Consider the following 18,052-nt stretch of genomic DNA (forward strand, 5'->3'; position numbering starts at 1 on the left):
TGTGTATGTGTATATGTGTGTGTGTGTGTGTATATATATGTGTGTGTGTATATATATATACACGTATATATACCCAAAGTAACTGAAGATGAGTGTTCAAACAAAAACTTGTACAAGAATGTTCATAGCAGCACTATTCATGCTAGCCAAAGATTGGAAACAGCCCAGTGTTCATCAGTTAGTGAATAAATAAACAAAATATGGTATATTCATAGAATGGAATATTATTCCAAAAAGGAATGAAGTATTAATGCATACTATAATATGGATGAACCTTGAAAGTATTGTGTTGAGTGGAAGAAGCCAGACACAAAAGGCCACATGTCGTATGATTCCATCTTATGAAATACCCAGAATAGGCAGATTCATAGAGACAGAAAACAGATTAGTGGTTTCCAGGGGCTGGGGAGTAAAGGAGAATGGTGAGTGTTTGCTTAATGGATACACGGTTTTCTTTGCGGGTGATGAAAATATTATCTAGTTAGATAACATGGATAGTTGCACAAAATTATAGATGTACTAACTGCCACGGAATTGTACACTTCAAAATGGTAAATACGTATGTTTTACCACAATTAAAAAAAAAGAAATTCATAAAATGTTCTAATACCAGAAACCAGAGTAAACCTTTAGGGCTTTTAGATCCTCTACTATAACACTGTACTTTTAACACTTTTTTTTTTTTTTTTTGAGTCAAGGTCTCACTCAGTTACCCAGGCTGGAGCACAGTGGTGTGATCTCCATTCACTGCAACCTCCGCCTCCCAGGTTCAAGCAATTCTCTTGCCTCGGCCTCCCACGTAACTAGGATTACAGGCGTGTGCCACCATGCCCAGCTAATTTTTATATTTTTAGTAGACACAGTTTCATGATGTTGGCCAGGCTGGTCTTGAACTCCTGACCTCAAGTGATCCACCTGCCTCGGCCTCCCAATGTGGTGGGATTGCAGTGTGAGCCACCGCGCCTGGCCAACACATCTTTCTAGTAACTTCATCACTCCTGTTTACTTTATACCATGATGAATGGGGTCCACATTTTGTACACTGCTAAAAGAAAATGTGTATTTTAATGCCTTTAGATGGGTCTGCCTTGCCTCAGTACCACCTCTCCCTATTGGATCATTCTGGCTATTTTACCACATTTCTATAATCTCGTTTGAGTTATAATACCCTGCCTTTAAGGAATAAGTCAAGATAAAAAACTTCCAGGACAAATATTTAGGAAGAGGGCATGACAAGTTCTACACCACTTTTCAAATTTTTGTGCTATATAGGGATGGGAATGAACATTTATTGATCATCTGTCAGTTTTTAGGCATTTCATTAATTTTTCATACAGACCTCACCACTCTATGAGGTGTTTTTTCCCCTTTAAAGATGAGAAAATTGAGACTCAGAAAAATTACTTACCCAAGGATGTAGAACTAATAATTTGCAGAACTAGAATTCAAACCACAGTCTAGCTGCAACGTTTCTTTTTTTTTTTTTTTTTTTTTTTTTTTTGAGACGGAGTTTCACTCTCGTTACCCAGGCTGGAGTGCAATGGCACGATCTCGGCTCACCGCAACCTCCGCCTCCTGGGGTCAGGCAATTCTCCTGCCTCAGCCTCCTAAGTAGCTGGGATTACAGGCACGCGCCACCACGCCCAGCTAGTTTTTTGTATTTTTAGTAGAGACGGGGTTTCACTATGTTGACCAGGATGGTCTCGATCTCTCCACCTCGTGATCCACCCGCCTCGGCCTCCCAAAGTGCTGGGATTACAGGCTGAGCCACCGCGCCCAGCCCACGTTTCTTTTTTTTTATAAGCTGTTCTTACCTCATTTCATTCATTGTCCAGTTTTAGTCCCATTACTACTGTCATCCTTGCTCATCTCAAAGTCGTTCAATAAGCAAACACTTTTAAAATAGCACTTTCCGTATGCTTACTTGATTTACTCTTGACAGACTTCCATATTATCTCTCCAGTGGTTATGGAATAGTGTCTAGACCCCTGACTCCAGCATTCAGGGCTTTTCACACTGTGGCCACAATCCATTGTCCCAGCCTAACAGAAAGTGTGTTTCCATATCTGTCTCTGTTAACACTGCTGCATTTGTAATGGCCTTCCCTGACACCTTTGTCTTTCCAGATTCTTTTCCTTTATCAATTCTGATTCAGTAATGCATTTTTCATTCAGATTATCTGCTGCAACTCAGGAACAGGACCCATGCCTTTCCCCATTTAGCCAGTTGAGTGACTGGGATTTCCCAAAATTAGACTTAGAAAGCCTTTTAAAACTCTGAAAATACTTAAAAGTGAAATTGTAACAATAGTCAGATAGTACACTAAAAGCTTTCATGCTAGTAATGTATTTATTTCTTGTGAAACATGCTAGAGGATTATTTTAAGAGACAATTTTGCTTTATAGGTGTTGCTGTATACACTGGGATGGAAACTAAGATGGCATTAAATTATAAGAGCAAATCACAGAAACGATCTGCAGTAGAGAAGTAAGAAAATGATTTTCAATTATTTATATGTAATTATAATTATGCTTTTTTATTCATTTTGTATAAAATATATAAATATATATCTTAAGTAAACAGGGTGATAACCTTGGGAACATTGATAGTTTCTTATATTTTTACATATAAGTAACATTTTGCACAGTATTGGGCATGTAGTAGATTCTCTACAGTATGACTTTTTATATAAATACTGTTGGATAAATGGGGCAATCACTTAATCAGACTAATGCTTCTGCAGATAACAGTTCTAAAACTGAAAAAAAAATTTTTAATAAACAACTATTTGAGAACACTGAAGACAAATCAGAATCAAATAGAAACGGGCAAGGAGTCTAATGCTCAAAGATCATAGCAGCAAGGGGGAAAAATTCAAAAGTACCACTCTTTGCCTCAGGGCACTCCCCAGTTTATGTGCCGCTTGGAACATCAAAAAGTCTAAACTTTACTGGATAGAAGTATCAGAGGACAAGGTTTAAAGCTGGAAGAGCAGCTGGAAAGTTAGGGGAAAATAATAAAGGGAATTAGTGTTAATTCCCTTCTGTAAGCAATGAGATATAAGTGACAGAAGGGAATTAACTCTAAAAACTGCACATAAATTCTGCCGAAGTCCTTGGCTGAACTATGTATGTGCAAGGGCAACAACAGAGAATTTTACTGCTGCCCATTGCAGTGGAGACACAGTTTGGTGTTTGAGCCAGGTGAATTTAACTGACTACTGCAATAAAAATTGGCACTCTTCTGAGGAACATAAAAGAATACAGACGTCTACAATGTATTATTTATAAAGTCCAGTCCGCAATTTAAAAAAAGCAGAATGTGAAGAAAATGTAATTCATCCATAAGAGAAAAAGCACTTAATAGAAACTGTCTCCAAAACGATCCAGATCTTGCATTTAGCAGACAAGAACTTTAAAGCATATATTTATATTTATTATAAATATGTTCAAAAAGGCCTAAAGGAAAATTTGAATGAACATATGGGAAAATTCAGCAAAGAAATGGAAACTCTTGACTTGAAAAACATAATTACTAAAATGGAAACATAATTAGGTGGGCTCAACACCAGACTGAAGAATTCAGACCAATGAACTTGAAAACACAACATAAATGACTCAGTCAAAGAACAGAGAGGGAAAAAGATTGAGGAAAAATGAACAGAGCTTCTGAGCCATGTGGGATAGTATGAAGTTGTCTGGCATAAGTATAATTTTTCCCAAAAAAATAAAAGAGAAAAAAGGGCAAATAAAAATATTTGAAAAAATAACTGAAAATTTCTAAAATTTGAGGAAAAAACTGCAGCCCGCGCTACCAAGATCAGTAAACTCTAAGCAGGAAGAATGCAAAGAAAACCACACCAAAGTACATCGTGGTCAAACTGCTCGGATCCAAAGGAAAAAATAGTATTTCAAGGAGCCAAAGAAAAATGCATCACATAAAAGCAAATAACAATATGAGTGATAACTGGTTCTCATCAGAAACAACAGAGGACATTGGGAAAGGACATCCTCTTCAGTAAATGGTGCTGGGAAAGTTGGATAGCCACATGCAGAAGAATGAAAATGAATCCCTGTCTTTCACCATATAGAAAATCAACTCAAGGCTGAGCACTGTGGCTCATGCCTGTAATCCCAGCACTTTGGGAGACCAAGGCAGGAGGATCACTTGAGGTCAGGAGTTTGAGACCAGCCTGGCCAACATGGTGAAACTCCATCTGTACTAAAAATATAAAAATCAGCTAGGTGTGGTGCCGCATGCCTGTAATCCCAGCTACTCAGGAGGCGGAGGCAGGAGAATCACATGAACCTGGGAGGCAGAGGTTGTAGTGAACTGAGATCACACCACTGCACCCAGCCTGGCAACAGAGCAAGATTCTGTCTCAAAAATCAACAAAAAGAAATGTGTATTAGAACCACAAGGAGATGTCATCTTGCCGCAGTCTGAATGACTTATTAAAAAGACAAAAAATAACAGATGCTGCCAAGGATATGGAGAAGAGGAAACTCTTACACATGGTTGGTGGGCATGTAAGTTGGGATAGCCACTATGGAAAACAGTCTGGAGGTGTCTCAAAAAACTAACAACATGATTACCATATGATCCAACAATCCCACCACTGGGTTTTATCCAAAGGAAAAGAAACTAGTGTATCACGGCCGGGCGCGTTGGCTCAAGCCTGTAATCCCAGCACTTTGGGAGGCCGAGGCGGGTGGATCACGAGGTCGAGAGATCGAGACCAACCTGGTCAACATGGTGAAACCCCGTCTCTACTAAAAATACAAAAAATTAGCTGGGCATGGTGGTGCCTGCCTATAATCCCAGCTGCTCAGGAGGCTGAGGCAGGAGAATTGCCTGAACCCAGGAGGCAGAGGTTGCGGTGAGCCGAGATCGCGCCATTGCACTCCAGCCTGGGTAACAAGAGCGAAACTCCGTCTCAAAAAAAAAAAAAAAAAGAAAAAAGAAACCAGTGTATCAAAGGGATATCTGCACTTAAATGTTTATTGCAGCACTATTCATAATAACAAAGCTGTGGATTCAGTCTGACAGTCCATCAGCAGACGAATGGATAAAAAGATGTATACATACACATACAGTAGAATACTATTTGGCCATTATAAGAATGAATTCATGTTAATAGCAGCAACATGGATGTAACTGAAGATCTTTATGTTAAGTGATATAAGCAAGCACAAAAGAAACACTTTATTAGTGGCACATGCCTGTAATTCCATCACTTTGGGAGGCCGAGGTGGGCAGATCACTTGAAGTCAGTAGTTCAAGCCAACATGGCGAAACCCCATCTCTACTACATATGCAAAAATTAGCCTGCACGGTAGCATGCACCTGTAGTCCCAGCTACCTGGGAGCCTGAGGCAGGAGAATCATTTGAACCCGGAAGGCAGAGGTTGCAGTGAGCCAAGATCACACCACTGCATTCCAGCCTGGGTAACAGGGCAAGACTCCACGTCAAAAAATTTAAAAAGACATTTTATTAATATTTTTCAAGGAACCAGCTTTTGGCTTTAATTTTGTGTATTGTTTCTCTCTCTTCTATTCTGTTGGCTTCAGCTTACACCTTCAATTAATTTCCTCTCTTCTCATTTTGGGTCTGATTGTTCTTCTTTAACATCTTAAGGTGCTAGATGAACTCAAATGATTAATTATAAACTTTTCTTAAAAACCTTCCTGTAAATGAACTGTTACAAAGTTCCTACATTTTACATGAAGTAATGTCATAGCATCTATAAGTAAACTGTAGTAAGGCAAAGATGCATATTCTGATCTCTAGACCTATCATTAAAAGCAATAGGCAAAGATTTATGTTTCTAGTAGTAAGTCAGAGCAGCTGAATATTAAAATGTTTGATAAACACAGTAGATAGCAAGAAAGGAAGAAACAGAAACAAAAAACCAGATGCGACAAATAGAAAACAAATAGCAAAATGGTAATCCTAAATTTGACCAAAAATTATCTGAAATGTAAATTCATCAGTCTAATGAAGTCAGAGATTGTCACAGTGGATAAAAGAGCCAGACCCAACTCTATGCTGTCTAGAAGCGATGCAGTTTATATACAAAGATATAAATAGGTTGACATTAAAAGAAACACTATGTATATAGTAAGCATATGAAAACTGAAAACTAGGATAATTCCATAATTATACATGGAAAGTTTAGACAGATCATATGATGAGCCATAAAACAAATCCCAAAAGGCTGAAATCAGAGTATGTTCTTTGACAGAGAATTGAATTAAAAATCAGTAACAAAATCTGCAAATATTTTGAAATTTAAAGACAACTCTTTTAACTGACTAACAATTCAAAGGAGAAATCACAAAGGAAATTTGAAGTGTCTTCAAGTAGAATGGTAATTGAAACCTAACACATCTACATTTGCAGGCTCAAGGCAAAACCCAGCTCAGAGGCAAATTTCTAGCTATAAAGTTGATAACTTCCTACTGAGATTGACTGATTAAGCAAAAGAGAAGTGGTATAAGAGAAAAAATAACCATTCAGGTATGGTTTGTTGATTTTCAACAAAGCAACAAGTCAATTCAATGAAAAAATTAGTATTTTCTACAAATGATGCAGCAGTTGGATATTCAAATGAGAGAAACATAAAACTTAGCTTCTACCTTATACTGTACTCCAGAAAGTTTTTGAAAATGAGTCATAGACCTAAACATAAAAGCTAAAATGCTAAAACTTTTACGAGAAAACCTAGATATCTTTATGACCTAGAGTAGGTAAAGATTTCTTAGGATACAACAAATAATTTAAAAATTGATAAGTTAGACTTTTTCAAAAGTAAAAACTTCTGCTCATCAGGTTACATTTAAAGAAATGAACATACACATTACAAACTGGGAGACAGTATTTGCAAAACATGTATCTGGCCAAAGACTTGTATTCAGAATATATAATTCTCTCTCTCTCTCTCTCTCTCTCTCTCTCTCTCTCTCTCTCTGTGTGTGTGTGTGTGTGTGTGTGTGTGTGTGTACCGGATACATGTTTTGTATGCACACACACACACATACACCCTGCCTACAAATCAACAATAAAAAGAGACACGAATAAAAAAAATAGGCAAAAGCTGGAAGGTAGACACTTAAATGGCCAGTAAGCACATGGAAAAGTATATACCCAGACCTCCACTGCATATAAAAATTAATTGTTGGAGCATAGATGTAATGTAAAACATTAAGCTACAAAACTTTTATAAGAAAGCAGAATCTTCAGACCTAGCATTAGACAAAGAACTAGAAGACATGACACTAAAAGCATAATTCCTAAATGAAAAAAGTTAATAAATTATACTTAATCAAAGTTAAAAACTTGGTGCTGTGAAAGACCCTCTTAAAAGGATGAAAAAAACAAGCAACACTGGGGAAAATACTTGCAAACCACAGATCTTTCAGAGGCTTTATCTTTAGAAATACAGAGAACTCTCATGAGGCCAGGTGCAGTGGCTCACGCCTGTAATCCCAGCACTTTTAGAGGCTGAGGCGGGGGGGGGATCACGAGGTCAAGAGATCCAGACCAGCCTGACCAACTTGGTGAAACCCCATCACTAGTAAAAATATAAAACTTAGCTGGGCGTGGTGGATCACACCTGTAGTACCAGCTACTTGGAAGGCTGAGGCAGGAGAACCACTTGAACCCGGGAGGCGGAGGTTGTAGTGGGCCGAGATTGCACCACTGCAGTCTAGCCTGGCAACAAGGCAAGACTTTATCTCAAAACAAAAATAAAAACAAATAAAAGTAAACATGAAAGAATTCTCAAACTCAACAGTAATTCAGTGATCCAATTAGAAAATGAGCAAAAGACATAGTTCATATTTCACCAAATACATACTTCGCCAGAGAAAAGTTGCAGATGAAAAGCACATGAAAAGTTATTCAGCATCATTATTAGAGAAAAGCAAATTAGAAACGCATTGAGATATCGCCACTCTTATTAGAATAGCTAAAATCAAAATGGTGATACCAAAAGGCTTGGAGGCAGAGAGAAATCTTTTCTGTGTTGTTGGTGAGAATTAAAAATAGCATACCCACTCTGGAAGATAGTTTGGCAAACTAAACATGTTTACCATATGACCCAGCAGTGGTTAACTCAGAGAAATGAATTTTATGCTGACACAAAAACTCAAGCAGAAATGCCCATAGCTGCCTTGTTACAGCAAAAAACTGGAAACAGCCCAATGTCCTAGACATCTTCATTGAGTTTTTTTGTGTATCTGTTGCTTTAGTAGGTTTTCTGAGAGGTAATTCCCTCTCTTTGGAGATTTCAATCAAGTTGGAAGTTAAAACTAATACACAGTAAAAATTAGGTAAATAGGGGCTGTGGTACTAGTTTTAAATTTAAATAAGGGAAAGTTGAATATAAACCATTGTAGTTAGGACAGACATTAGGAGGGAGATGGATTTTGAGTTAAATTTTGCAAAATACGTTAATATAGGGAAAAGAGAGAATGTGTCTGATGAGGGTAGACATGAGCAAAGAAAGATGGAAATGAACCAGGCATTTTGTTGCTGCAAGGAGACATGACTAATTTAGTGAAAAGAGGTCAGATATAGAGTCAGACAGATGTCGATTTGAGCTTCATATCCCTTCCTTACTAGCTCTGTTGCTTTGGACCAGTTGTTTCCTTCTCTTGATCCCAGTGTTCTCATCTATAAAAATGTGAGCAGTACTCTAGGTGAAGTGCTGAATACTATACCTAACACATGATAATCAGCAAAAGCCAACTCTTTTCTTACGTTCCTTACTCCCTACCTACTGTCACTACAGGATATATAGAGTTTACATTCAAACATGGTGGAGTATCAACTTATTTCATAGTTAAGTTTAGGTTAAATTATGGAAGGCCTAGGGAGAAAAATGAGAATTCAGGCATTTTTCAGTCTTTTAAGAGTTTTTACAAAGCCTGTGATTAGCATTTTCCCTCGATATTTGTTGAATGCATGAGAGTTCATTATAACGTTGCTTGTTTTGCATACATTTGAATTTGCCATGAGTTCCTTAAATTGTATTAATAATATGTTTTTTAACTTAAAGATATGTGGCATTAAGCTTACCTAGAAAAGAGAAGAAGGATTCTGAAATCAATTCCTGACTTGTGTGATTTTTGGGAAATTTACAGAATTATTTTTGGGCTTTGATGTTTGTCAGTGCCAAGGCGGGTGGATCATGAAGTCAAGAGATCGAGACCATCCTGGTCAACATGGTGAAAACCTGTCTCTACTGAAAATACAAAAAAAATAGCTGGGCATAGTGGCACGTGCCTGTAATCCCAGATACTTGGGAGGCTGAGGCGGGAGAATTGCTTGAACCCAGGAGGTGGAGGTTGCGGTGAGCTGAGATCGCGCCATTACACTCCAGCCTGGGTAACGAGTGAAACTCCGCCTCAAAAAAAAAAAGTATGTAATAATTTCTCCTTTACAGGGTTTTCATCTAGATTAGAAAGGGTAGTAGATGTGGCAGAAATTTTAATGCTATGCAAATGTTTTTAGCTATTACAATTATAAGAAGATGGATGCTGAAAATGTAAAAATACAAAAAACTTAGAATAATTACTTATGGCGAAAAATAACTAAAGCCGTCATTTACTATAAGCATTTTGAATGGTTACCTGGCTATAGTACAGTCAGACTTGTAACCTGTGCGTCAATTCTTTTATTGCTGATAAATAAATTCTATTGAATGGTTATTTCATGAAAACAAAAACTGTGTTATAAAATAGCAACAGTAATACCTTCTATGTTTTAATATCTTCTCTAATAACAAGTATTAATTTCCAAGCAGATGAATATAGGAATACATAACTTGTATATTTTATTTTCTCTTTTTCTTCCTTTAGGTCAATGAATACATTTTTGATAATTTATCTAGTAATTCTTATATCTGAAGCTGTCATCAGTACTATCTTGAAGTATACATGGCAAGCCGAAGAAAAATGGGATGAACCTTGGTATAACCAAAAAACAGAACATCAAAGAAATAGCAGTAAGGTATTTTATGGTGTCATTGACTGTGTCATAAAGGAAACATTATTTGGCTTTAGTAGTGACTTCTGTTAGGAGTGGCCACTGTAATCCTAAAACCATTAGTATTGAAGGGTGACAGAAATGGCATTGGAAATGCAGAAAAGCCAGCATGTTGGTACTGGTATGCTTTTTGCAGTTTATGGCGTAAGAAATTGTATGCCCTGTGGCATGAGTTGAATAGTTCAAAGAGGTCACAAGATTTTAAATCCATCTGTATTTGCATTTCACATTAATACTACAAACTCAGTTTTCTCTTTTGTTTACTGTATCTTATAAATGAATCAGAGTAAATGGTTGTATTTTTAATTTTGTCTGAATAATTCAAGGATGCTTATTACCAGTCTTAAGATGAAGTAATATGCAAATTTTACCATGTTTTAATTGATTAAACATCAACTACCAAGAGAATTTAACCTAAAATTTTGGTAAATAATTGTTCTCCAAATTTCACTTTAGTTTAAAATCTATGTATTGGAAGACAGAGGATCTCAAGGAACTACAAAGCAAATAATCACAGGGTCATATTTGTAATGTCATTCACAGTTAGGTACTTTTTCTTTCACAAATGCATGTTGAAATATGGAGCTGCTGAAGCCATTAAAGTAGACTATTCCTATATAATCTCTACTTAAGAGTTATAACTTGTAGCACTTTTAGCCTCACACTTACTTTTTAACTTTTTAAAAGTTACACTCAACTTTTAGTAGTTATTTGATTTTGAAGGGTAGTAGAAGAATGAGATAAGTACACTGCAGAGATGATAATTTTGACAAAGGTAGTTTCAGTCATACCAGGCTTTTGGTTAGCTTTTGAAAGTAACAAATTAACTTATTTGAATTTAACCTTTTCTTCATTTACTTCATCAAGATTCTAATGAGCAATAAAATAAACAGGAAATGTAATGTTAAAAAGACAATTCAATAAATGTTAAAGACAATTTAATAAATGAATAAAATTTCAATAAATGAAATTCAGTAAATGAATTTCAATTCATGAGTCTATTCTAGATCAATATAGTCGATGGTCATGTAGGCATGAAACTTTCTGGTGATTTTCTTCAGTAATACTGAAGAAATTCTAGTGTTTATTTTCTTAACTAACAATTATTTCCTCTTTTCTAGATTCTGAGATTTATTTCGGACTTCCTTGCTTTTTTGGTTCTGTACAATTTCATCATTCCAATTTCATTATATGTGACAGTCGAAATGCAGAAATTTCTTGGATCATTTTTTATTGGCTGGGATCTTGATCTGTATCATGAAGAATCAGATCAGAAAGCTCAAGTCAACACTTCTGATCTGAATGAAGAGCTTGGACAGGTGAAAATAATCCTAATATTCTGTTTTTCTAATTTGTTATTTTTATCAAAGCAATACATGTACAAAGATTAACGTAACAAGATATTACAATAGTTGTATCAAAAACAACCCTCCTTTGCTCCACTCCTAGCTGTTTCTAATTTTTAAATCCTAAGTTGCTTCTTTTATTATTTACCGCTATATTTCTATTTGATACTCTTAAGTTTTAGACATTATCTACTGTGGAATATAAATTACGACAACTCATACTACTCTTCCCACGCACATACCCAGACACATACCTGCTTTGCTGCTCCAAAGCCCCCTAATATTATCATATCACAATTTGGGATTTAATAAAATTTTTATTAACATTACTATAATTGTTTTCATACTGTTCACTAATTCCCACTTTTATAGGTGTGCCCTGTAATACTATAATTACATTGCCCTTCTTACACATTTTGTTTTCTCAAGAGTTAATTGCTCTATTTTTTCATTTTCTTGATTTTCATATACCCCAAACAAGTCTCTGATTATATGTAGCGTGTCTACAGATTCAAACATAACAGGTAATCTAGGAGTTCCTTTCTTCCTCCCCGCCTTCTTCTTTTTTTTTTTTTTTTTGGTAGCTACGTCTTTGGAGGCTTTTGCCTTGCCTTTCTGCTCCAATTGGACTTAATCTTTTATTCTTTCCGGGCTCGCTTCTCAGCTGTCACTCTGGACTTCCCCTTACGATCACCCGGAAATTCTTTTGCCTCTCTCCGTTTTGGATCCCCTCTTTCTCGCATCTCGTGTCTTCCCACCTGTAGCTTACTTTCTTTTGATGCTGCACATCTTCTAATAACTTCCTGAGAAAGGACATACGAGAGGAAAATATTTTGAAACTTGGCATGTCTGAAAACATCTTTATTCTCTTTTCATACTTGATTAATAATTTAGCTGGTATTACATTACAGATTGGAATATTCAGAAACTTAAAGGCATTTTATTGTTTTCCAACCTCCAGTTTTGCTGTTTAGAAATCCAGTACCATTCTGATTCCCAATTCTTTATGTATGATCTGTCGTTTTATCTCTGGAAGCTTTAGGATCTCCTTATGCAGTCGTTCTGAAATTCATGATGGGATGTACTTTGGTGTTGGTTTTTCCTTTTTTATTTTTTCTTTCATTGGCAATGAATTCTGTGAGTCTTTTCAGCCTGGAAACACATATCCTTCAATTCTAGGAAATGATCTTGTATTATTTCTTTTGTAACATGTCTTTCTATGTTTTTCTTGTTTTGAAACATACTATTTGCATGTGATAACACTTATATTGACCCTTTAATTCTTTTACTTCAATTTTCAGTTTTTATTGATTTGTTTTTATATTCTACTTTCTGGTAGAATTTCTCTGCTTTATCTTTTTTCAGTATCTTTTGATTTCTTTTATTTCTGCTATAATATTTTTAATTTCTAATATTTTGGTATTCTCTGAATAGTTTTTAAAAATTGCCTTTTATTCCATTTCTTGAACATAATCTCTTTTTTTATCTTTCTGAGGATATTAATGACCATCAATTAAAGTCATCTTCTGCTCCTTTGCTTGTAGTTCCTTTTCCAGAACAATCAATTCTGCTGTAATGTGATACATGCATTCCTAAAATTCACTGCATAATGCAAAATTGCTTAGTAAAAGCCACAGGGTTTATGAGAGAATGAGATTAGGGGCACAACACAAAAACTTCATCAGTAATAAATTTTTAAAAAAATAGAAACCTAATAAAAATAGCACTTGCCAAATTGTTAATAAATACACGAATATTGCAGTGAATATGGCACTAACCTGGAAGAGATCTGAAGTTTGCCTGTGGAAGATAGGCATCAGAAGGGTTGTATGTGTTACTGTTAAGTGTTAGAAAGAAGGTTATCTGAAATCAGAGGAAAGGTTGTAATACCAGATGTGGACGAGTGTGACTCATAACACATGGTGAACTGAGATAGTAACTGAGGTTTGGGCAAAATTTGAGCAAAGTTTGCATTATGCTCAAATTGTCCCTTTATGTATCAGTTGCATTGGGATAAATTCGTGTTTTCAAAACAGTGTTACAGCAGAACTGATTATAATTTGTTTCAGATTCTACCTTTTATGTAAAGAGTGATCCTAAAATGAATGCTAATCTTTGTCTGTCATCAAGTTTAAAAGTGCTCTACCCAGGTGGCTGAGGTGAGAGGATCGCTTGAGCCCAGGAATTCGAGGCTGCAGTGAGCCATGATTGCACCACTGCACTCCAGCCTGGGCAACAGAGTAAGACTCTGTCTCAAAAACAGCAATAACAACAACAACAACAACAAAAGGCTGAGCTCAGTGGCTCGTGCCTATAATCCCAGCACTTTGGGAGGCCCAGGTGGGTGGATCATTTGAGCCCAGGAGTTCAAGACCACCCTGGACAGCATGGAAAAACCCCGTCTCTACAAAAAAATACAAAAAAAATACATAATTTAATTGGAATACAAAAATCAGCCAGGTACAGTGATTTGCACCTGTAATCCCAACTACTTGGGAGGCTAAGGTAGGAGAAGAGCTAAAGTGCAGGAGATGGAGGTTACAGTGAGCCAAAATTGTGCCATTACATTCCAGCCTGGGCGACAGGAGCGAAACCCTGTCTCAAAAAAAAAAAAAAGTGAGGCAGGGATATGCTTATCAGAAGCTGTTGATACAGTGGGCCACACCTTAAGGTAATGGGCTGACAAGTCTAGCAGGTAATATTTCTGCTCCTTTTAACTGCTGGAGCTGGCCAGTGGAAATCTGTTTTTAGTGCAATGCCCTACTTCTGTGTTCAGCTGTCTGTGGAGTCCAGATTCCCGTTCAGCCTACTAAAGGAATACGCCTACTAGCTGTTCCTCCAATAAATGAGGGGCATTCTGAAGTTTGCAACTTTTAAAGAGATTTCAGAATTTAAACTACTCCTGATACCCTGTATGTTCAGCCTCATCCTGTACTCCCACATTCAGGGGTGGTATGTTACTTCCTGAGAGTTTGTAAGAATGGGTTTCTTCATCACTTGGGTTTCCGATTCTAAGTTCTGGTAAATCAGTATCACTCATTCATTTCCTTTCCATCTTCCAAATTTGTGTCAATCTTGCATCTCATGTTGACTTACCGTTATTTTTGTTCTTTTTTTTTTTTTTTTTAATTCTCATGGTGAAGTTATAAGAGAAGCAGAGATAATCAAATGTGCTTAACCTGTCATGTTTAACCACAAGTTGATCCATTTATTTTTAGTAGCATTTAGGAGGCCTTAATATTTATGTTAAGTAATAATTCATATCACATTTCTTTAATTATATATATTTAAGACTGAAAGGCCCATTTTTACTTTTCTGAACAAAATTTTTCCAATCTTTGACCTTTTCTTTCTCATCTCTCTTCCCCTCCTTTTTCCTTCATGATAGAATTCTTGTTTGTCTGGAGCCTCACACTGTGGATGCATACCTATGTCTGCTTCTCCCTTGCCCTCCTTTTTCCTTCATGATAGAATTGTTTTTCTGGAGCCTCACACTGTGGATGCAGTCCCATGTCTGCTTTGTCTCCAAGAAACTTCTGGTGATCATTTCTTTAATTACTAATTTTCTCAGCCCCTCTTTCTGCTTTTGAAACTGCAAGTATTATATGTTTATTGCTTCTATTCCTATTTTGTCTTTGTACCAATGAAATCTTTATTTCATATTTTTCTATGCTTTTTTCTTTTCATATTATCCAAGAAACAACTCTTAGGAGGGTTTACAGTGATGACCTGTTTATCTCCAAAATTAAAAGATTAAACTTCTTGATTTTATATATATACTTTTAAATCAAAGTTATTTTATTTCATTCATCCCTACCATCTAATCTTTTTTCTAAAGCATCCTCCATTACTGATAAGTCAGTCTGTATTCTAGTCACCTCTGGAGTATTATTTCTATTTGCTTGCTGATGTATCTTTATAATATTTTCTTTATAAGTCATCCCTCATTCTTCCTGATCTACATGTGTGGGGTTTTTTTAATTTATTTGCATGTGGTCTTTATATTTATTTACCTTTAAATTCCAACTCAACATTGCTATAGATACTGGACAAAATTTAATATCAAATAGCAAAGATGAAATATTCTATCTCTTATTTCCAGTTTCACCATTTATTTGCTTTTTGACTTTAAGAAAGTTACTTAGCCTTACTCTTCCTTAGTTTCTTCTCTAAAATGTACATTATGCCTACTTCATGAGTTGTTGAGAGGATTTAATTAATTCAAATGCTTACCAGTACTTCAAATATAGTGAGTGCTGTACAATTACTGGCATTTATTATTATTTTACACATAGCAGAATTTCTATGTCTCAGGTTTTATATTTTTCTTTACTATTCCCCAGAATATGAGCCTTGAAGTACAATTTCTCACTTATCTTTATTTCTTGGCCGAAACAATTTTTTTTCCCAAATTTAACCCTACTTTTCTTTTTCTATATTGATCTTTTTTCCTGGAATTTTGCTGAACTCATTCTTTTTTTTTTTTTTTTCCAGTGAATTTCTTAGCGTTTTCTGTATCTAAGGTCATATCATGTGGAAAGGGAGATGGTTTTATCTCTTATTTTCCAGTCATGTTAACTTTTATTTCCCGTTTTTTACCTAATCATCATGGCTAGAACCTTAAGTACAATGTTGAGTAAAAGTAAAAAGAGCAGTCTTATTCCTGATCTTAGGAAGACGGCTTCCAGTCTCTCTCTCCATGATGTATGATGTTAGCTGTGAGTTTTTAATAGATACCCTTTATCAGGCTGAGGAACTTCCTTTTTAGTCCTAGTTTGTTGAATGCTTTTATCATGAAGGTATTAGATTTTTATCAAATGCTTTTTCTGCACCAATTTTGGTGGTTATTTTATTAATAAAATGAAGGTCAAGTACCATTTTATTAATATGATGAATTACATTGATTTTTTTTTTTTTTCTTTGAGACGGAGTTTCGCTCTTGTTACCTAGGCTGGAGTGCAATGACGCGATCTCAGCTCACCACAACCTCCGTCTCCTGGGTTCAAGCAATTCTCCTGCCTCAGCCTCCTGAGTAGCTGAGACTACAGGCGTGCACCACCATGCCCAGCTAATTTTTGCATTTTTAGTAGAGATGGGGTTTCACCATGTTGACCAGGATGGTCTCGATCTCTTGACCTCAAGATCCACTTGTCTTGGCCTCCCAAAGTGCTGGGATTATAGGCGTGAGCCACCACACCCGGCCACATTGATTTTTTTAAAATGTTGAGTCAATCTTGCAATTCTTGGGATAAATCCCACATATTTCTAGTATATAATTCTTTTTATGTGTTTCTGGCATTGATGTGCATCTCTTTATAAGGGATGTTGGTCTGTAGCTTGTTTCTGTTCTTGTGATTTCTACATCCCTTTTTAAAGGACTTCTTTCTCAAGTCATTATTGCAGTAACCAAATTTTCATGATGATCCTGGCTGGATCAAGACTTGACTATTGCATCCTTCTATTCATTGACCTACCTTCTTTTAAAGAATTTTTTCTGGAATTAATCTCCAAAAGTAATAAAATAATTTGTCTTACCTACTTTTAAAAATACTGTGTTTTTCTTGTAAACATTCATTCTTTTCTCTAAATTTGTTGTCTGTCCTCAGTTTCAACTTCTGTTTTAGACAGTTGGCCCTGCTAATATCTTGTGTTGCTATCGCTAGCTTGTGTATTCCTGTTCCCAGCTCTGCACTGTTTCTCCTCACTTAGGATACCCTTTCACATTCTACGTTGTTAAGCATCCTTTCCACCCTGCTTCAGAGATAATTCTTGAGTTTACTACTTAAAATACCTCAGCCATGAAACAGAAAATATGCATTAATACCAAATTCTCAGTCAGTTCTACAGATAAAAAAGTACCTAAAGATGCCACAAACTTCAAAATCTATCTATGTAGCTTTAAACTATTTTGTGTTACCCTGTTTTCTTTTCTTGGCATCTTTATTTATTTAATTGTGCTTGGATTATAAGAATCTTAGCATCCATATGTCATTATTAATAGATAAACCCGGCCGGGCGCAGTAGCTCAAGCCTGTAATCCCAGCACTTTGGGAGGTGGAGGCGGGTGGATCATGAGGTCAAGAGATCGAGACCATCCTGGTCAACATGGTGAAACTCCGTCTCTACTAAAAATAAAAAAAAATTAGCTGGGCATGGTGGCACGTGCCTGTAATCCCAGCTACTTAGGAGGCTGAGGCAGGAGAATTGCCTGAACCCAGGAGGCGGAGGTTGCGGTGAGTCGAGATCGCACCATTGCACTCCAGCCTGGGTAACAGGAGCAAAACTCTGTCTCAAAAAAAATAGATAAACTCAACTTCAGGAGAGCGAGATCGAGGACAGGGATTTTTTTCTTGTTTACCATAGAACCAAGAAGACAAGGGTTTATTTTCTTTTGTTTTCTATCTGTTTAGGTAGAGTACCTGTTCACAGATAAAACTGGTACACTAACAGAAAATGAGATGCAGTTTCGGGAGTGTTCAATTAATGGCATGAAATACCAAGAAATCAATGGTAGACTTGTACCTGAAGGACCAACACCAGACTCTTCAGAAGGAAACTTATCTTATCTTAGCAGTTTATCCCATCTTAACAACTTACCTCATCTTACATCCAGTTCCTGTTTCAGAACCAGTCCTGAAAATGAAACTGAACTAGT

The 18,052-nt window shown here is 36.3% G+C and overlaps 1 protein-coding gene across 6 annotated transcripts in view; it reads left to right on the forward strand.

Annotated features, from left to right (window-relative positions):
- ATP11B (ATPase phospholipid transporting 11B (putative)) overlaps positions 1–18,052 on the forward strand; it is a 124,982-nt gene that overhangs the window by 51,458 nt on the left and 55,472 nt on the right. For all 6 annotated transcript variants that reach the window (XM_074404596.1, XM_039478872.2, XM_074404595.1 and 3 more), the window contains 4 exons: positions 2,406–2,487; positions 9,865–10,015; positions 11,173–11,370; positions 17,808–18,050. In XM_074404596.1, the coding sequence (XP_074260697.1) occupies positions 2,406–2,487; positions 9,865–10,015; positions 11,173–11,370; positions 17,808–18,050 (674 nt within the window). The remainder of the gene's footprint in view (positions 1–2,405; positions 2,488–9,864; positions 10,016–11,172; positions 11,371–17,807; positions 18,051–18,052) is intronic.

Source organism: Saimiri boliviensis, chromosome 8 (genome assembly GCF_048565385.1).
Source record: "Saimiri boliviensis isolate mSaiBol1 chromosome 8, mSaiBol1.pri, whole genome shotgun sequence".
NCBI lineage: Eukaryota > Metazoa > Chordata > Mammalia > Primates > Cebidae > Saimiri > Saimiri boliviensis.